Consider the following 22814-nt stretch of genomic DNA (forward strand, 5'->3'; position numbering starts at 1 on the left):
AATGTACAACATGGTTCAGACTTCAAATTCCTTCCATTTAAAGATGCAGGCTATATATTAATAGAACTAATTAGTCCCAACCCGATGAGTTCTCTTAATCAGTGTACTCAGGGTAGGAGGGAGGGAAAGCATATCTATATAGTGAGGACAGCCTTCGTTGTTAAGCAGTCCACTCTTTTTCACCCTTGTTTCCTACATACATTGCTCGATATAATTTTTCTTTCACTCACTGTTCACTGGTCCCTTTTCTTTCATGGTCTTTTATGTGCCCCTCTGTTTGCCCCTTTCCTCCTTCTCTATCCTCCTGCTATCTTGGTAGCTACACCACAGGTCATATGTGGATTTAAACAGAGTCTTGCTGATTCTTTGAGGGCTGACTCTCTGTGAGAAGGAAGGAGGAGGGAAGAGGAGAGTGAGAGGGAGCTGCCAGATGGAAAAGGCTTGGCAAACGCACAGTACAGCTGCTGAAAGAGTCTTCGGTTATTTGATTGTAAAACAGTGCTCTTGGGCTTACAGTTCTCTTCCTCACCCTTCACATGACAACCACAGAACTCATCCGTATGTTTTGGCAATTAATCTTAGAATCACTGGATTTTAGAACTGGACTGGATCTGAGAGCTCGCCTACCCCAATACCCTCGATTTTACAAATGAGGAAACAGAGGCCAAAAGAGGTTAAGTGACTTGCCAAGGGTCACAGAATTGATGACTTGACAGGGGTACAGAGACTCAGATCTCCTGAACGCCACACCAGAATCCTGAAAAACGAGTGTCAGAAAAGCTCCAGAAACTCTACAGGTTATGACATTAGAAATGAAAGCAAAGATACCTAATCAAAAAGACAAGTTTGGGAATCAACACTGAGTAGCTACAAGTGTAAATCAATCCATGCCTTAGGATATTTTCAGGTATTCATTTTTTTTAAAGCAAATAAGCATAAGACAATTAAGGGGAAAGCATGCTAAAAGATTATATTGTTTTATTCTTTTAATCTTGCATCCATTTGTTTTCCCATTTGTAATAGTGTTTAGTGTAATATCTTATACACTTAGTGACTATTCCATTATGCTGGCCTCTAACATACGCCTTCCAGTAATCAAAAGCAGCTGATTTTAATGTGCTGGTGCTTTGGTGTGAAGGAGGTTAAGGCTGTTTGTGTGCAATCAGGTTAAGACTGGCTCCAACGGGAGAAAAATCCATACATATGTTGAAAAGATCTGAAAAAAACGCCTGTATTCCCAACCTGATTACGACTTACATTTTTGCATGGTTTGTCAAAGCAGATCACTAAAATCAAATCAAGATGTAAAATGGAATAAGGTGGTTTTCTTCTCCATTCTTCCATTAATCACCGTGACCTGCTGAAGAAAGAACTTTTCGCTCTCTCACCTGAGGCAAGGTGGGCTACTCCGCTGGAAGTTATGCCAATTTTGATCAACTGGTGCTCAGTTCCAAAATCAATTTTCTAATTTTCATGTGTTACACTTGTAAATAGAAGTTATTTTATGGCATAGTAATTTTCTATTTCTATCAACAATTCTATGGTCGTTACCTTTTTAGGAAACATAAAACAATAAAACAAATTCCCATACAGCCTTTTAGATCTACCCACTTTAAAGGTTATAGAAAAATTGAATTTATTAAACTGAAAATGTAGATTCAGGGATCAGAACAATACCCAGCCTCGCCTAATAAATAATACTTGGTAAAACCTAAAGATGAATAATTAAATCAGAGATCATTATTGGTTCACTCATCAAAAAAAAAAAAAGAATATTAGCAGATGATACATAAGCATTTATTTTGGCATAATTTAAATTGCTGACAGTGTCAGGTTGTACTTTATTAAGACAGCATACTGTTGTTGGTGGCAATAAACATTATAGGTTAACAATCTAGCTGTTATCTACAAAAGTCTCAAGCAAGACTGGGGCTGGGGCAAAATAGTTTGGGAGGGGAGGGGAATACGCTGGTTCTTGTTACACATAAGCGTGTTTGTTATAGGAGCATTTTCAGGTTAATTTTTGCTATTAACGTAAACCACAATTGGGGGGCCACATTGCTAGGAGAGACATGGGGGGAGGTTGCTATATAAACAATACACAACAAAGGAAGTCTTTATTTCCAATACCTAAATACATCGGGTTTGTTTTTAGGCACAAGGTTGCAGGTTAAATGCTCTCAGCTATCCAAGAAGTGGCTTATTAGTTTTGTAAGAAAATATTTTCTCATATTTTGACTGAAAAATACCCAGTTTAAGTGAACAAAACCATCCTTGTTAGTGAAAAAGCAAACCCAAGAAAACGTTGTTTCAAAGACCCGGCAAAGCAAAGCAAAACTAATTCAAGAGGAAAAGCGGCCTTCCTAATAGTAGCTTCTGAATCTGGATCTAATAGTTCTCAAAGGCCGGCCGGAGTGCTCCAGCCTTAAAAGTTTGTCTTCCTCCATGGATCATAGACATTCTCTATGAGGCAGCGTACTACAGATATAAATCCATGTTAAGCAGACATATATTCTCTCTCTGGGCTATAAACCACAAAGCTGAAAAACTAGGCACCAACAGCAAGAATAGAGGCAAAAAACAAGTTTTGATTATTTTGTAGGGCAATTTTCCAAATGCAACTTCCTTTCTTGTTTTTCTATGTTGTGGACTAGAAAAACCCCGACTTCATCTCTGGTACTATAGCATCCGCTAGTGATAAATAAACGGTAACAAGCGATTAGGCTTTAAGAGCCACGGTGACAGCGCTGAGAACGACATTTCAAACAGACTGACTCAGCTTCAGCCAGCACCTGAGCTATGTACCGCTTCTCCTAATTTGTAAATGGGCCTAATCCTGTTATTACAGAATAATTACTGCAAATCAGCACAATTACTACAAAGACATGAATAAACACACACATACCAGTAGCTGTTTTCTACAAATTATTATCAAAACAAAGAGAACCGGCTAATTGTGGTAACATTAAGACAACGTTTATTCCTCCCAGTGTTTAGGCAAGTTTATTTTAAGTTGTCATCTTCAACTAGCAATGATGCAGATGATTTTACAGATTCCATAAACCTTTCTAATCTAAACTCTTCTCAACTGAAAGTTGGCTGCTTCCCTCAGAGCAACATCTGCAAAGGCCTGATTTCATAAGAACCTGCTTTTATACTACATTAGCAAAAAAAAATTAAAAAAAGACACACACTTTTAGAAATTTAGAAAGCTCATTTGTAATACACTCTTCTAAATTATTATCAAGTTATCATGAAAGTAAATGAAATAGTCACTCTATATTCTTCATACAATTTACACATTCATTTCTAAGTAAGTATAAGATGGAATTTTACCCTCTCACCAATGTTATGATCAGGTTTCCTTCAAAGATAATTACTCTTTATTGGGAGGGAGGGTGGTCAGGGAAGAGGAAATTTCAGAAAGCACACAGCCCACGATAGTGACTGCCCACACTCACCTCCCGGACAATGCCTCATGGCCATCTTACATCTCCTGGATTCAGCAATGGTTGGACATGGTATCGTGTCTTTTGCTGGTTTTTTGACAATTTGCCGTGTTCGGGTTTCCAGACCCCATTTAAATCCACACGTGCGATTATTCCTGCTACATGTTCCCCATTCACTCCAATGACCAACTTCACATCCTTCTAATAAAGATTAAAAAAAATACAAACACAAATAACAATTTGGTATCCATTTGCTCCACCATCATCAAATTTATACAGCAGCGTTTCTTGACTCCCCTACCTTCAGATACCAAAAATTAAGTTGTACAGCCCACAACTTTCAGGAACTTTAACTCTTTGGGTTACTTTCACCTACAATAAACAATTGCCACATAAGCAATTTAAAAACTATTACTTTCTATTTGTCTTAGTTCATTTTTTAAAGGATGTTTCTGATCCATTCTAAAGACACTGAAATATAGAAAACCTGCAGTAAAAAATATTTTCATACTATGACAGAAGACAAAATGTTATAGGTTAATTCCGAATGCCCCCACTGAAATTCACAAGTATGTTAGTTTTATTATGGAAGTAAGTATTATTTGGCAAAAATAATAGGGTGTTTGTTTTGCATTTTCTGATTACAGTAAGTCCCGACTTACGAACAAGTTCTGTTCAGGGAGACCGTTCATAAGTTGGATTCATTCATAAGTCCGACAAAGTGAGTCTTATACACCTTCGATGCTTCCTAACAGTCCCCTCCACATCACCACTGTTTTTCCTCTTGCTTCCAGACATCCTGCACTCTGATTGAGCACTGCACTACTGTACACTATCGCACTGTACAGTAAGCACACAGCAGCACAACTGTGACAATGTCCGGCAGACACGTGAGCTACGTCCGCGATTTGTTCGTATCTACGAATGTTCATAATGCGAGGTCTGTTCGTATCTGTGAAAGTTCACAACTCGAATGTTCGTAAGTCAGGGAGTTACTGTATCTCAATTCTTTCAATAGGTGTCTAGAAACCACAACATGTATTTCTTATTCCCTAAATTGGTGCTGTACATTACTATAGTTTGAAAAGTAAACAAATATGATCAGATATTGAAAAATGTAAGTTTTTCCTAGATATGTAAAAGCTTTCAGTATCCCCTTTTGTAAATTCATATAGTGGAAAAGTAGGCTCCCCTCCAACCCCCTGGGATGGGGTGGGGGAATAAAAGGACAAAAATAGGCAAAGTTAAACTTCCTCATCAAATTCACCATTAAGAGGCCCCTTTACACTAGCAGATGAGGACTCAGGCCCAGAGTCTACACACAGTATTTCAGCATTCAGGAGCATGGTTACGCTTAGATTTTTCAAAGCTAGGATTTGTATTCAGGGGAATGCATAGGACTCAATTTGTAATGTGTTTATATTTAAGGGTTTCATAAGAGTTTCCACTGAACGTTTGTAATGGGCATGGGCCTTGCCTCTCAAAAGCCAGCTCAACATTCTGAATATGCACTTCCAGTGACTTCCTTATTTTTTAATAGGGTGTTGCCTGTATGAATGTATTAACTCACATAAATAGGAGCATAAGTACACGTTTCTTCAAAAATCCCTCGTTTTAAATGTGCTCTCAGCAAGCTTTCATATATAGAATTATAGACTAGTTTAGCAATATTTCTGCAAAAAAAAGTTCTCAATTTTCTTTTAAGTCTCCATTTTAAGGAGATGGAAAGCCTCACTTATAATACATAGCTCTGTTGCACATCATATCACATGTATAACACATCAAAAAAATTCAGGGGTTGGGGGATGGGTGATGGGCGTAGTAAGAGGATGCCATGACACCTAAAGATAGATTCAGGCATTTGTCAAAATGTAGGTAGTGACAGGGCTTTAAATTTTAAACTGTATTATAAGAACCAAAACTGTATAAAACCTGTAAAAAAATAAAATAAAATAAATAAGTGGTATAAAATCCAAAAACCAGAGTGTTTTTCAAGCATTCAAAAAATATAAAATTTATGAAATGTGTATTCCTAATTGATATTCACAAACAGTATATATGTGTATATTAAATTATGCATTCTAGGTATCTAAATTTAGTAAAATTGTTTTAATGCACTTTGCAACATGCAATCATCAACGAAATATATTTCGCACAAAAATTTTCCTTCCAGTTGATTTTTTTAAAAACAAGTGGCTAATCAAGAAACTCCATGACTAATATACATAACAAAAGTAATAGAATAGTTAACCATACGGTACTGCTTGAAATTTTTGTTTTCCTTTTAAACAAAATGTTTTTCTCCAACAATTGATTAGATAATTAAAAATTTGTAAGTATTACTAATAATTTATTAGATAATTAAGAAATAGATGTATTACACATATGATAAAAATATTACTATCTGCATTTAAATAGTTTAACCTAGTAAATGTACAACTAGCAAATTGCCTAGCAAGACGTAACATATGAGACTACCAAATGTCATGAAGCCTAAGGAATTCAGAAAGCCAGCAAAAAAAAAAAAAAAAAAAAACGTAAGTAATTTTCAGTTCTAATTAACAACAAGATTTTGTTTTTAGGTGGAATACATTCAGCATGCACTTTTTTTTTTTCAAGAAACAGGTGTTAAAAGTTGAAGTTTGAAAGTTACATGAAAAACTACTCACCCACACATTCCATGGTTTCATCTAATGGTGCAAAACCATCTGGACATTCATCAAAGCAACGGCCTCTATGCAAATAAAAGCCTACTTTGCACTTGGTACAAAAGTCTTTGCTAAAGCAAGAATCACAGTTTTCTATTCTGCATCCTAAAAACAATTTTAAAGAGAAAGAGAAAATTTCAGTCAAAGAAATACCCTTGTTTTGCAAATAAAACTTTCACAAACTCATCGGTCAGCTCAATCGAAATTCTAGTGGTTAGAGAAATATGTGTTCAACTCATTTGTTTCCTAATGCCATCTCATTCTAAATCACTCCTACCTCTTCCAACAGCTCACCACATCAATAAACTAAGACAAAATTCTAGCCCTGGGCCCTAGGCACCATGGAACCCTTTAGAAATTTTTGCAACTCCAAATGGAGTTAAACAAAGGATTACAAAGAAAAAGGAAACGCCCCCACTACAAATTACATTGCTGCTGGGATTGAAATCTGTTCTGCTCTTCAAAAGACCTACAATGAAAAACACAAAGGGAATACTCTAATCAGTATCTTCTGTTTCAGGACAGTAAATTAAAATTTTGTTTATGTTGGTCAATGCTGGCATGTACTTACATCAGAGGGTGTCCAGCTTGGAGGGGTAGTTTAGGTCATTTTTTTTTTAAACACACAATGTGCCCTTTGGTATGTGCCCTTTACATGCATCCATTTAGTCTTCATAATAACCCTACAAGGTGGGCAGTACTGGCCCTATTTTGCCAAAAGGAACCTGAGACTAACAGAGAGACCTCATATAGGTAGCAGTAGCTGAGTTGGTTCTGGAAGCCTCCTAAACTGACTGCCTTCCGAATCTGTCCTGGGTCTCTCTAATGCACGCGTTTCCTAGGAGCAGTTTGTGAAACCGAAGTGCTGTCAGGTCTGCCTCATCTGGGTTTGAATCCCAGCTGTGCCCTTCCTTAGCAGCTCTGTGACTCTGGACAACTACAGGCCTCTCTGAGCTTCTATTTCCTTCTGTGTAAAACAGAGACGTCACTGACTTTACAAGGCTATCGTGAGAACTTGTAATAATACATGTAAATCAACCGGATCATAATAGGTAGTCTGCACCCAAAAGCAATAATGGATTAGAAACGTATATGTTTCCACTAAACAACACACTTTACAACAAGGTGTAAAAAGAAGCAATAATTTATCTTGTACTCTAGGTCAGATTCCCTTGTGGGTCAGACATAATTGGCTTGCACAGGTAAAAATAAATATACTGTTAGCTACTCGTCAAAGAGAAGAAAGGAGAGAGGGTTGGCAGATTGCTTAATTGAAAGGTCAGGTTTTCAACAGATAATAATAGTACATTGTTCCTTGCAACAGATTTAATTAATGGTAATTAACAGCATGTAAAGCTCTATGAAACTCCTCAGTGTCATTTTTATTCATTGAACAAGGCTCTCAGTGCCAATACTGTATTTGGAGCTTTCATGATTCAGAAAAGCTATAAAACATATATTAATAGTTACTGCAAGCAAAGAAATAATGGAATAGAAAATGTAACCAAAATGTGAAATCACTGAATACCAAAATTTTGAAAATTGAGAAAATAGAGCCAAAAAGAGAATTTAAAGGCTAAAAAAAAATACTTCATTAAAATAAATTACATTATAAAAAGTGACAGTTTCTAGTTTTATAAAAAGAAAATGTCAACTCTTCACCTTTCAATATTGAGTCTAAGTAGGTATTCATGTATTAAATGACCACCATGAAGCAGCTAATTCAACCTCTAAAATGTTAACAAATTTACATTGGAAATGTGTGGGTGAAAGTCTATAGCCAAATTATAGTATTGCTCTTTCGGGGGAGGATAGTGGGCACAAAACAGCTTATCACTCCATAAAAGGTTCATGTGCTGTCTAAAATGCTGCAACCTATATTTTAATAAAACAGCGGTCTACAGCTGGTGAGTAGATTCTTCATCACGGTCAAAATACATGACCATCATATCCACAAATTATTGCTTTTCTTGCTTCATTTTTTTTTTTAAAAGCAAGGAGCCCTTCCTGCTAGCAGGATTATTTCCTAAGAAATAATGATAAACATTCCAAAGGTAAAACAAAGAACTAAAGGATGAAAAGAACAAAGCATTTATATTTTTAAAAAGGACTATACACTTCATAAATCAGCTGTTATCTACAAGGTCTGATTTTTTTAAAAAATATGACCTGCACCAATAAGCTTTTTCGCCAAAAAGTTATAGTAATAAGCATTTGGAATTAATTTTACAAGGGCCTCTGCTGATCTTTATTGTTACCTGTAACTCCCTCTCCTCATTTCATTCTTCTCTCCTAATATCAGCTCATAGAATGTAGAATTTCTAAAATTCCTATCATTCTCTGTAAAGTCCCTTAGGACTTCTTTAGGCATGAATCCTGCTAGAAGAAAGCGTAATTGTTTGTCCTCAAATTTAAGTAGAATAAAAATCTGATGCATTCAAATTGTAGAATACAATAACCATCAAAAAGCACGAGGGGAATTATAAACAATGGCTGAGAATATGCTCTAAAAAAAAAAAGGAAGTTGCAGGGTATCTGGAGGATGATATAATAAAACCGTGTGTGTGTGTGTGTGTGCGCGCGCGCACGCGCGCGCGCGCGCACGCGTGTGTGTTATGAAGTAGCTTGGAGAAGTTAATTTGGGAAGAGGGTGGTAGAATTTTGAAACACATTAAAAATTATATATATATGTATATATTTACACACACACATATATATCTGAATTATATGAATCTTTTATAACTGTAATGCATTTATGTATTAAAAGTACAGCAGCAAAAGTTATTTCAATATACATTTGTGACCTACTTGAATTTACAGAAAACAAAACTATTAACATTCTAAAATAAATTCTTTTGATTTTAACAGGCAAGAATAAAGGAATATTATCCCATCCCAATGTGGGGTGCAGGAAATTACACCCCTTATTAGATAATGCTGAACCTGCTTTAGCCTTCAAAATACAGTCATTTGACCATCTTGACAGTATCCTTTGTTTTCTGATGTTTAATGACACGTTTCCTTCACTCAAATCATAAGGAAAGAAAATTTTTTTTGTAACTTAATAATGCATTTAAATAAATGCTTTGATTGGTGCCAGGTCCTAACATCACGGGAAGCTCTTCTGACCTTCCTGGTCTCCATCACACTTAGCCACAACATCAAACCAATGGCAGCAGCCCATACATTCAGCAGCCTGCGCTGACACAGCTCATCTAATCACCGACACCTTTGAACTGGAAGCTTTGTAAAGCTAGCAACTGCATAAACCACCTTCCCTGGAAATCTGCCTCTTCACATGCTTCAGCACCTGAACACCTTCCCTCACCAGCTCCAGGGCCATCCACAGCCCCATGCCCTGTTTTGCCATTTCTCCCGGAACTACTGCTTCTGCTTTGGAGGAAACCACTCTTCGTGGGGCCTCATAGTCCTATATTTCCCCTCCCCACTCCAGCCTGTAGCTACTCTGCACAAAATTTCTTAAGCTTCTTGTCCTTAAATAGTTGGGATTTACATCAACTCTATTAACTCATTTTTAATAGAAAAGTAAAACATCCTCATTATAAATAAAAACCCAAAACAATGCAGAAGGTTTAAAAGAAAACACAGACATACTCTTCCTTATTGGAATGGCATTTCAGGCCTACTCCTCAGAAATTGCCACTGTATATACAGTTCAGGAAAATATGTCAACGTTATAAATAAATGGGTTTTAAAACACCAGTGGGGTCATTCAACAGACTGATAAACCTTAGAAAACTTTATATTGTGTAAGAAAACAGGTATATTAAAGTTTGCTAAACATAGGTCTTTTCTATAAAAATCTGGGCTGTAAGTCCTTGCTCAGAAATATAAGACCCGGATTTAGCCAACTTACATGCTTCTAAATTACATGCCTCCTCAAAAATGTAATCCACAAAATGAGGACTGCCAATATCGGTTTAAGTAAACTTACTGTCCAAGTGAAACTGTGTCCAAATGTAGCCTGATGGGGCTGTCATTTGGCAAGAGGGGCTCACTTTGGCCAAGAGACAAAAAAATAGGCTGGGTGCTCCTTCTCTCCTCCCACAGCACCCACTCAGGCTCCATTAGGACATTTTTCAAATTATACTGGAGTTCATTTCAACAGTTCATTCCAAACATTCTCCAAAAACATGGTATTGTGCCAGACCCTGAGAACATAAAATTATAATACCCATTGCCTGCGCTGGAGGTGCGAACGCCAAGGAGGGGGCCATGTGGCACTTACAGGGCATTGCAACATAGCACAGCGGATATGAGAGGCATGTGCTGGGTACATTAACAGCAGAGAAGACAGATACATTTCTGTTCTGCCATTACACTTTATTATTTCTCAATCTGTGAATTCCTTGTTTCTAACACAGTGCCGGACACATGGCGGGGTTTTCATGCTTGCCAAGGGAACTCCCATGAATGCCACTTAAACATTCAATGTCTTTATATTTAAAAGCTCATTTGAATTCTTAGTTCGAGGCTGCTTGCACATGCACTCTAAATATCTTTAATATAGAAAGAAAAGTTGGTTGATTGCTATAAAGGACTACAAGTCTTACTGGAGGAACAAATAACCACCTGAAAACAATTATAATAGAAAATATAAATATTGAAGTGTGGCTGGTACTGTGGAAGTTGGAACCTCAGCTGAGCAGGTTTTAGAGAGACATAAGGAAGAGTAGATTTCCGGCCAGGGCAACTCCATTCATAATAAGGCAATAAAGAAATTCCACATGGCATGCAATGGATCCCATGACAAGTGACTTGAATGAAATGAAGGTTAGGTGGAAGAGATGGTTACTCAGGCTTAGATTTCCATGGGTGGGGAATTTCACTTCGTATGTTACTTAGTTTCAGAAACGGAGGTAAAATTATACATTATTTGCACTTTGTGTGGTTTTGAGTGTTTAAGTAACAAATTAAAATTCATTAAAATGAAGTTAGGTTCAAGATTAGGGCTTGCTCTAACTAAAAAGAGATTCTTGAGCAGGAGAGCAACAGGACCAAGACAGTACCTAGTTTGTTCCTACATTTTGCCAGGTAAAAGCCACTAGGAGCCAGGCATCGTGATGGATGGCTAACGGCACAGATGAAAAAGTATTTCAGACTCTTCAGTCTACCAAAAGGAAAGGTACCAGGCAGGCAATGAGGTAATAATGTGACTACTCTGAGGAATATACAAAGTGAGCTGAGGAGTGCACAGTTTCAGGACACTAAGCTTTCTGAAAGCAGGGAGAGAGTGGAGGTAAGGAAAACCGCTGAGAGGTTCAACACTCTAAGAAGTAACAGTCATGGGAAAAGGAGGCGTGACGAGTAGATAGAGCTAACGAACTGAGTTGAGGGGAAGATGAAACCAGAGAAGCCAAAGATTCGTAGTTATGCCCGCTTCCTTTGGTCTCACAGCAATCTGAGGGCCTTGGCACACTGGGAGAGTTAGTTTTGTTTATCTTATAAGCAAAGTCTAGATGACAAGAACCATCTTTTAATTGAACATCTCAGCATAGCCAACCGCATAAACAAAAAAAATTAAATCCTTGAATTGAAAGCAGAGATAAATCAACCTTTGCTAAACCCAACTGTGAAAAAAATGTAATGCTATATATTACAATCAATCATCGATGAGGCAGACAGGCCGTCAGACACACACTGAGGACTCCACTTCTGTTATTTCTTGATCGCTAGGTCTGTGGGATTCAGGTTGCTTTAGCAAACTCTGAAAATCTCACTGCTTAGCGTTCCTCAACTGCCCTTTATTGTCAAGCTACCGGCATCTTCATGTAGAATGTGACAGATGCTGACACCCACTACAGGCGTTCAGTCTTCAGATTAGAGTCACAAGCATCAAAGAGCATCAAGCCAACCCCTAGAAAACTCTACAGGTTTCTCTGCTCAGTGTATGCTAAAATTTGAACAGAAATTATGAGGACGAGTTGTTCCACAAGACATCTGAAATTAAACGTTTAGCAATTTTTTCACATGGAAAGTACTAGACTGTGCAACTTAATACGAGGTTTCTTAAAATTGTTGGAATATTTTTAGCTTCTCGAACAACTTCAAATACTGCTGTTTATCATTCCTTCTCCAAACTTGCAATGGTTTATAAATATCCCTAAATAAAGTTTTTAAGTGTTATGTTACCAAAATCATGTATTTCTAATATGTACTATTTCAGTAATCCCATTAGAGTAGGGAACTGATGAAAACTATGACCTAAAATCTAAAATTACATTCTTTGTAGTATGCTCTAGTTACACACAGCTCATTAGAAGCATCATTATATTTCAACCTAAAGAAAATAAAGGACAGATTCAGAGGTTTCAGGACTCAGTGTTTCATACTTACAACTGAACTATTTGAGTAATGACACAGAAAACCAGCATTACTAAGTTAACAGAAGATCCAGGGTAGAAGTCTGTAAAACCCACTGGAATGGGTTTAAGTCAAGATTGCCTTTATTAGTTAGGAGAGTTAGCATAAAATGAAATTCAACTATGTCAAGAGCAGAATATTATATTCAGAACAAGAGCAAAAGGCAGGAAATAAAAACTATGCTGAGAAAACAGTGGCCTTACAAATCGTATAGTGGTTAACAGACATGAGGTTAGAATCTTGGTTCACTTACTCTTGTGTGACTGTGGCAAGTCAGCAAAGCACTCTTTGCCTCAGTATCTTCGTCTATAAAAAAAAGTAACATCGGCCCCTATCTTCTGGAGTTGCTGAGCAGAATCAGAGACTTACTAGAGGCAAAGGTCTTGGCAAAGTACCTGCTGTGTGTAATTAGTGATCACAGGACGTGCACTACCATGAGTGTAAAAATTTATCAATTTAGGGAAGTCCAAAATGGCAGATGGAAGGAAGTGCAAGCTAGGTACCAGGGTACTCCATGTGGAGTGCATACATATATGTAATAATTTTAATAAATAAATTTTAATTTTATACATATTATGTTACAGCTATATATTATATATTATACATTCATATTACATATTATATAATTACTCCCAAAAAGGCATTATCTGTAGTAAGTATAATGCATCTACCCTTGTTTAGGTCATGCAGCTAAAAAAAATGAATACAGTCATTTGTTGAGTACCTACATGGAAAGTCATCTACTTCATACATTAGAAACCAGCATTTAGGAAAACAGAAATCTAAATATAATTTTGACCTTGGATGTGGGGGTGGGAATTACATCCAATCTGTGCCCTATGCCCTTCACCATCAGATAGGAAGGGAAAATAGCTGCCATGCCTATACCAGATGATGGTTCAGAGTATCAAATTAAAGATGAGAACAAAAAGAATAAGTAAAAGGTACCACATAAAATTTGTACAATTCCCTAGAGTCAAATAAGCCTACTCTTCAACAGATACTATTTGAACTGTGCAGTGCCCCTTTCGAAGCACAATGAAACTGCTCAATTTACGAAGTGCCCAAAGATGGTCTATCATGGTCATTAATGCAGTGACCACAAGGATAGTAAAATCCTGGCCTTGGCAGTAATTTTAATACTCAAATTGCAATTAGGCAGGATGAATGGACTCTATCCAGAAAATTATATATTGTTTTTCAGATAGCTATAGAGTTCTATCTTATATGCCAAAAGTCTTTTAATTTCTGAGGATATACATGCTGTTAAAAATATTTTTTTCCTCCTGACTCATTTTAACTGAGTGTTACAACAGTTCATTAAAATAAAAAAACCAAAATTCAAGTTTATGAAATATGTTGCTGGTAGCTTCACTGTAATATTTGAATATTTAAAAATTATAGCTTGCCCACCCACACACACACAAAAAAAAAATCTAAAGAAATATTGAGGCTTGTGTAAAAATCATGTGGCCAAATAATGAGAACTATAAAAATGTTGGCTTCATTTCTCATATATTCAAGTGATGCATATTTGAAATTATTCTCAAAACAACCAAAATTAGAACTTGGACACATCTGCTGGGAATACAAAGCTGGGAATACAAAGCTAGGTGTTTAAAGCGATTTTTTTTTCCAGTTAAAGGGGGTGAAAGAAGAGAGACTCAAAATAAAGCAAAAAGGAATGTGGCAGCAATTAAAACTGTTTTAAAAATTATAAACCAAATTAACATCTCATATCAAATGTTAAATGCCTGCCAGTAGCAGATCTCGCGTCTTGGGTACTCACTGTGCTTTTCTTTTTTTGGTAACTCGTTACCCTTTCATAGTAAGGTGGAACCAGAGTAGTTCAATAAACTTCAGACCTGAGTCTTAATTGAACTTTTTTCAAATGTTGGAAAAGGCAGATCTTTCCACTCAACTAAAGGAAAAGCATACGTAAACTCATCTATGTCTTGCCCTCCACTCAACCTCCACCCAAGGAAAACAAGAAGAATCTCTTACTCCCTTCACACTCCAAAAAGACTAAAGCAGGAATTGGCAAACTTTTCCTGTAAAGAACCAGATAGTAAATACTTTAGGCTTTGTGGGCCATATGGTCTCTATCTAAACTACTCGGCTCCGTTGTAGAACAAAAGCAGCCATAAACAATACGTAGATGATTACGCATGGCTATTTTCCAATAAAACTTTATGAACACTGAAATGTGAAGTTAATATCATTTTTATGTGTCACAAAATATTGTTTTTTTCTTCTGATTTTTTCCAACCACTTACAAACCTAAAGGCTATTATTCTCAGCTCAAGGGCCCCACGAAAAAAGGTAGCAGGCCAGGTTATACCCACTGGTCATAGCTTGCTGACCCCCTAGACTAGAGAATGCTTGAAATCCATGAGGCACATCGAAGGAAAAAGAAAAAAAGAAAAGGGGTTCATTTTTAGAACATCAAATGGTAGCATTTAAGCTTTGGGAGGCTTAGTGACATTTTATAAATACCACCTGACTGTGTGCATAAGAAAAATATCAAATGACTACGAGAATGCTGGAATTTAGCTATCTCAACATGGGAACACTTACTTCAAGACTCCTTATCAGTTGTCAATAGGTCAAAATCCCATCCTAACTTAATAAGCCTTTAATTTCTTGATTACAATATGGCATTGACTTGTCAATGAAGGGGGTGGGTAGAGGGAAAGATGGGAGAATAATTTTAAAAAACAATGTATTGGGGCTGAAACCTGCATAACATTGATACCTAGTGCTATGGTCTGCTATCTTTACCCAGCTCCGTTTGTGAAGGTAACTTTGTCATGTCTGTCCACCTGGTCTGATGACAAAAGTACATAGAGTCTCAGCCGTGCCATGTTTGGCAGCCGACCCTCAGACTTGTCAGTGGACTTCTCAGGATGTATGTTACCTGTTCTGTAAGTGGGCTAATACTTTAGGATTGCCAGGAGCCAAAACAAAGGATGTGCTTTTAAATGAAAGTACTTTAAAACTCAAGTACAAAACAGATGCCTTACTTGCCAAAGGAAAACAGAGCAAGGTAACATCTGCCTTTAAAACAGAATGACGCTGTCCAACGTGGGTCTCTACTGAAATAATAGGCTCACTCGCGAGAACCACGAAACCCACAAGAAAATTAAATGTAAGCCTGAGAAATAAGATTTCCGCTATTAAACATCAGGACAGGCTTTTAACTTTCCAACCATTAGTATCATAATTAAAAATAAAGCCTTTCGTTAAGAGTATTGAAAACTATATAGCCATGTTTGCCGCAGAGAAGAAAATATTTAGTCTAGCTCTTAGGATATCTATTTGATATAATTTGTCTTCCAGATCAAAGAGTGAGAAACTGCCCTCTGAGTTTTCTATAGAGGGTTATGTAGTACAATTAAAACAGGATCTATCTCATAATAAGCAGTTACTGCATTGCTAACTGGACCAGCACATTAAACATCTGCAGTGTGCAGGTCAATAGCCATTACTGAACTTGTCCGTAGTGTCTCTGGTGTGGCCTGCTTCTGAAATCCTTGACAGTCTAGTCATACCAGTGCTACCAATCCCAATGAACAAGCTGAGATCGCTCTACTGCACCTACATGAGGACCCTGCAAGCCTTCAAAAGCACAAATCAGTCCTGTCATTTCTCTCCTTGAAAATGCTTCAGTGGCTCCCCTTCATGTCCAGAACCAGTTCCAACCCTTGAAAAGATCCTTCTTGTTGGACATACCCATCTACTTTCTTAGCCTCATCTCCCTGTGTATCTTTCACCAAGCCATGCTGACGTTTCATAAATCTTCCCATGATCTCCCAGCACCCAGATACTGTGACAATTCTCCTTTCACCATTGGTACTATGTTCATCATAATCCTGCCATTAAATGGGAGCCCCATGAAAAAAACATGGCATGTCTTAGTCTATTCTGTATTTACAGGGCCTAGCACAGTTGCTTGACATGACAGATGATAGATGTATCTGCCAAATGATTAACACATTTAATAATTAAATTCCTATCCATGTATATTAAATACTGAAACAGAGTCCACCTTGAGTATTTTAAGGCAATAGCATGATTTTGTTACAAACAAAAGTACTTTAGATTATAAAGTACCCCATTTCCAAATTAGGCACCAATTTGTTATATGCTACATTGGAGCGCTTCTGTCTCACTTTTCGTCTTTCTCTTGGAAACAAAAACGATGCATATTCCTTAACTGCAAACCAAGTAGAGATGAGAGTAATAGGGAGAGATTGAATCCTGCAGAAATGGGACTTAAAATACATATAAAGTCACAAAAAGATCAATATTAAAAAGATAAATGTCAACAGCATAAAAAAATCTCGAGATTTTTTACAGACAGACTGATGAGAGTTATTAGAACTAGAAGGCTGTTATTCCAGAGTTTGTCTAAGTTTGCAAAGCTGGTTACTGCCAGAGCTCAAATCAGAGCCCAAACTTCTTTCCAACCAAGTGTTCTTTTAAAGATGTGATTTACTACAAATTGATTTCTCTCTTTGAAGATAAAGTCAAATGTCTTGAAATCCTTAACTGGATTTAAAACCCTTAAGCTGACCATTCATTTATGAAAAAATAGTCAAAGAAACTTTGAGATTTATCTAATACTCAGGTTTGTAGTTGTGCATAATATTGATAGTTTTGTCTATAATCATATGGTCTGTATTACAAGGAACAGTATAATGAAAAGACTATTCTACTGGAGTCAGTATCTCAGACATTGAGGTTACTCCGCTACTAATTCTGTGACTGGGGAAGTACTTCCTTTATAAAACTCAATATGCACGTTTGTTGGTGGGGGAGGGGGAAAGAGGAGAAAAAGAGAGGAAGAGGGGGAGAGAGGGAGAGAATAAAATCAATTAGGTCTCTTCCAATCTATGTGTATAATTTTTTTATTACAATAGTTTAAGGGAATTTCTACATGTCTGAGAGGGGGCTTGCAGGGTTGTGAAGAGGGTGGGAGAGAGGGAAGAAGGGAGAGAAGGAGAGAGAGGTTGATCCATAAAAATGTTTATTAATTGAACTAAACATCCTCTAAGAACTATTTGAAATATGCTGTTATCACATGTTTTCTTTGTCACAACACAAGAAGCTACTGCTTATCTTTATCTGAACTCCACCTACAGAATGATGAGATAGGAGATAGTTCACAATATACCCAATTAAGTAATTGAAAAGAATCACCCAATTATCTTCATTATCATCTACACTACTTCAGTAAAATAATAAGAAAGACATTGGAATGGGTCATCACATGACAAATAGTGACCTACGCGGTTGTACCATTATACCACTACCTTCCTAGATAATATTTAACACCTCATCAAGAAATTAATTTCTTTATCTATACACAGTTTTAAATGCTAGAAGTAGTTAATAGGAATATCTTAAATGTAAAAATTGTTTCAATTTTTTAGCTTACCTGTTCTACAAATTTATAAAGTGATCCCTCTTTAGAACAAACTGAAAAGTATTCCAGAAACACATGACCAGTAACAAAGAATATGGGTTATCTTTAAACAGACACACATTTCAGTATCAACTCTGCTATTGTATATACTAATTGATGACTTTGAACAAGCTGTGGTATTTAAGCTCTCTAGGCCTCAGTTTACTTGTCTCTAATAGTTATGTATCTACTGCACAAGCTATAGAAGGATTTACCAAAAAGCAAGTGCTGAATAAGTGTTATTTTTTAGTAGTAAGCTCATGGTGTCTTTCACAGGAGAGGAGCTAATATTACTGAACTCTCCCTCCTACTCTCAGAGGCCCCAGCCACCTGGGACATTTCATTCAACTCCTACGTACTGAGCACCTATGAGATGTCAAGACTTCGACAGGCTTACCTCAGTCAATTAACCTGAGGCCCTGGGAAGACCAAGCTTTTGGATACAATCCCCTAAAACAAAAACCAAGTGACAAATGTTTTTGTTTTTGTTTTGATCCCAATACAGATGCATCAAACTTTTGCCAGCTTTCTTGCAAAGATGGGTTTTCTTCAGAAGAAAGCATAAGAATCAAGAGACTCTGCATGTAGTGGCAACTCAATTATCTTCTGATAAGGTGACAACAGGGCCATCTTCATTGTCCCTCTAAGGAACTATTCCTTAACCTTATCAAGTGATGGCCAGGTTATTAACTGACTGGTAGCAGCCCTTTCTTAATGATGTAAAGGCACTTTAGGACAATGGGCTTTCTCCAGTTGGCAGCAACCTATTAACCAAGTGAGGGTTCTCAGGTGGCATGGCCAGTGGGGCAAGGTCCCTTTTTGGAGAGGACACCAGCTCCAGAGAATGCCCTTTCAAAGTGGGCCGATTAACAGTGAAGACATACCTTCTCCCCACTCCCCAACACACACACACACACACACACACACACACACACACACGATTTTCTAACCCATGAGCCTCTAGCTATCAACTCCTATTCAACAAGCTTAGCAGTGAAAGGAAAGAAGAGAGTGTCTATCATCACTGTAGCTGCTTCCCTAAGACCAGATGTACTTCCTAAAATCATAGCAATCAGGATAGTGCCTCAATAACAACAGTGAAACAGCTCCCATTAAGGTCAACAGCTGCTGTTTAAAGAGTACAACTTAGACACTGACTGCTCACTACTTCTCAATATCGCCTACTTCAGCGTCTGGGACATATTCTCTGATTTTTCTTTCTATTTTCTTGGCGACTCTGTCACAGCCTCTTTCACAGGCTTTTCTTTGCTTGCTGTTAAATGTCAACATTCTTCAGGCTTTAATCCTCAGAACTCGTCTCCCACCCCCTCGTCTTCCCGCCAATGATTCAGTTCAGACCTCCCTGGAGGGCTCTGGACCCTCCATCTATCTGCTCATTGGGCACCGTCCCCAGGATGTCTCATACCACCACCAGCTCAACATGTCCCAAATCAACCACTCTCCACCATCATGACCTTTCTCCCCAGCAAATATGCCCCTCCTCCGTTATCTTGTATCTTGATAAATTCCACTCTTCAGCTCCCAAACCAATATTGTAAGAGTAAGCTTAATTTCACCTTCATCCAACAGCTTCCAATTAATTATCAAGTCCTATTGATTTTTCCTCAATTTCTCTCACCATTCCTCCATCTCCACTAGAACTTTCATTCATGTATTTATTCAACAAACACTACTGAGCACCCACTATGTGTCAGACACTATTCTGCATATCAAGACCCTGAACAAAACATCAAAATCCCTTCCCTCTTGGAGCTTACATTCTAATGGGAGAGGTGACGAAAGCAGGTAAGTAAAATATACAGTATGTTAGCTACTCATAAGTACTAGGAAAAGAAGGGAGGGAAGGTATGTGAGTGGAAGGAGGAGGAAAGGACAGAAGAAGGGAATAAAAAAGGACAAATGGAAATATTGGGATACGAAAGGCTAGGGGTGGTCTAATGAGGAGACACCTGTTCTCATTTTTATTTTTAATCTAGATTACCAATCTTGCTACCTTCGCTGATGACACCCTATAACTCATCTTTCACGCTGCAAAAAGGAAAACATTTCCAAACCAGTACCTTATCATTCTCTAACTTAAAATCCTTCATTGACTACTTGTGGCTTTCAGGTAGATGCTTATACTGCCTGAATTTAGCATATAAAACTTGTCATTACCTAGTCCCCACCAACCTAATTAGCATCATTTCTGTTTATACAGTGGAGCTGTACTCAACCACCTGAGTTGTACTTCAAAAATGGATGACTTTTGTGTGTATGTCTCCATACCTTCACGTATTTTTTTCCTACCTATAATGCTTAATCCTAACAATTCTGAATATTCTCACTGTCTTCATCAGTGTCATCTCCATCACTGATGCAATCCACCCCAACCTTTTTTAATTTTTATTAAATGTATTGGGGTGACATTGGTTAATAAAATTATACAGGTTTCAAGTGTACAATTCTATAATACATCATCTATATATTGCATTGTGTGTGTTCACCACCCAGAGTCAGTTTTTCTTCCATCATCATATATTTGACCTCCTTTACCCTCTTCTACCACCCCCCTCTTCCCTTACCCTCTGGTAACTGTGAGTCTGTTGTCTGTGTCTACAAGGTTTTGTTTGTTTGCTTGTCTTGTTTGTTTGTTGCTTTTAGTTTTATATCCACATATGAGTAGAAAGTATGTTTTACTTGGTTTAGGTAACTTTATCCATAAAACAGAAATACCATAACCTACTTTGCACATCTTTGAAAAATAGAATGAGAAAAAGTACCTCTAATAGAGTAACTGGCACAGAATAGAAGCTAACTAATTAGCAGCCTTTACCACCTAATACACTGAATTGTCTGTGTTTTCCACGAGGCTAGTCTTTCTCAACCTCAACATTGCTGGCATGTTGACTGAGTCAGGTAATTCTTCTTCATCGCAGGGAGCTGTCCTGTGCATTGTAGAATGTTTAGCATATCCACAGTTCTATCAGTTAGATACTAGCAACCCTCTTGTTGCAATAACCAAAAATGTTTTCAAACATTACTAAATGTTCCCTAAGGGGCACAATCACCCTTGGTAGAGAGAGTCACTACACTATACCATAAGCAACTCAAGGGCATATACTATTACTCATTATTATAGCTCCAGATATCTGGTACCAAAGCCAGTACATAGTGGGTATTCAATAAATGCATAGCAGTAAGAACCACCATCTTGCCTCCAAGCACCACAGATTAGTATTACCTATTTTCTAAATGTATGCAAATGTATCTATTATTTTTTATGGCTTTTTCCAGTCAACACTATATTGTAAGATTCATTTATGTTGTAGTATTTCATTCATTTCTACTTCTGTATAATTATTTTTAAAATATACTACACTTTAGGTATTCTATTGTCTGGACATTGGGTTGTTTCCAATCTGTAACTAGTATGACAAGTGTCATGAAAAATATTTTATATGTGTTTTGGTTACAAGTCAGGATAGCAGTTGTGTTGAAGTTGGAGAGAGGAGAGTCTTTGGGAAAAGGTACAATGAAGGTTCTTGGAGTGCTACTAACATTACTTCCTGACCTAAGTGGTGATTACATCTGGGTGTCCATTTTTTGATAATTCATTGAACTCTCCATTTATAATCTGTGGACACAGAATTCTGTGAACTTCATTTAAAGTTCATTCATTTCTTTATTTATTTTGATATTACTAAGAACAAGACAGTTGTACAAACACAGAAAAAAAAGGCCAGGAGTTCCGGTAAATACCCTAAAATATCAGTATTCATGTGAAAAATAAATGCTCATTTTCATTTCTATCAAAGAAAAGCATATTAAAACAAAAATAAATGCATTTTTATACTTTTTGTCAATAACGCCTAATGTTCGTGAGGTACAAGGGAAAATGTCTGCTATTAGTGAAGATGTGAATAGGTATAACTTTCTTCATTTGACAAGTCTTTAAAATATGTAGTATGGCTTATGTCAATTATATCTCAATAAAACTGGAAAAAATGCATTACGTTTAAAAGTTTATCTTACGAAATATAAATCAGACAAATTTATAAAACTACGTGTGAGAGAAAATTCTATATATAAGGATATTCTTCTATATGTAAGAATAAGCATTATATGCTTATAATAGTGAAAAACTAAAAGCAAATTTTCAATAGGTATCTATCTAACTATATTATGGTATGCCCATTCAGAAGAATGCATGAAGCCATATTTCATGACATGAAAAAAATGTTAATAATTCATTAAATTAAAATAGGTTATAAAACAGAAAAATGATACATTTTTAAGGAGAGAAAGACATAAATATTCACAGAAACAAAATGTTGAGAATAGAAGCCAAAATGTTAACTTTTATTATCTTTAAGTAGTGTTTCTTTATTTTTGCTTGTTCCTTTTCTTAAGGTCTATTACTTTCTAATCTTTCCACATGAAATATGTATAACAATTTTCAAAATTAAGCTTTTTTATGTAAATTAGTTTATCAATGAATGAGAAAGAATACCTGAGAGAAATATCACATAACAGTATCAGAGACAAAGGCAGCTCTTAGCATCTACTAGTGTATGTATTTTTTCACAGTATGCTTCAAATGGTTATTAAATTGGTTTTTATAAGCATGTTTCAATTTTATAAGCTCCATGCTGTGTGGACCAAGAAGCTAACTAACCTCGGCCAATATTTCATCAAGCTAGTCTTCCTTTGCAAGAAAGACATTGCTTTATAATTGGAATCTTACTCTAGTGATTAGGAAACAGATGAGCACATTTCACTTAAAGAATTTTTTTAAAGCTATTT

The 22814-nt window shown here is 36.7% G+C and overlaps 1 protein-coding gene across 1 annotated transcript in view; it reads right to left on the bottom strand.

The window, feature by feature from the left end:
• Positions 1 to 22814, bottom strand: part of RSPO2 (R-spondin 2) — a 155000-nt gene that overhangs the window by 50005 nt on the left and 82181 nt on the right. The window contains exons 4-5 of the mRNA XM_019624570.1: positions 6119 to 6262; positions 3462 to 3650 (exon numbers count right to left, since the gene is read on the bottom strand). Of these exons, the coding sequence (XP_019480115.1) occupies positions 3462 to 3650; positions 6119 to 6262 (333 nt within the window). The remainder of the gene's footprint in view (positions 1 to 3461; positions 3651 to 6118; positions 6263 to 22814) is intronic.

Source organism: Hipposideros armiger, unplaced genomic scaffold, assembly GCF_001890085.2.
Source record: "Hipposideros armiger isolate ML-2016 unplaced genomic scaffold, ASM189008v1 scaffold_593, whole genome shotgun sequence".
Classification (NCBI taxonomy): domain Eukaryota; kingdom Metazoa; phylum Chordata; class Mammalia; order Chiroptera; family Hipposideridae; genus Hipposideros; species Hipposideros armiger.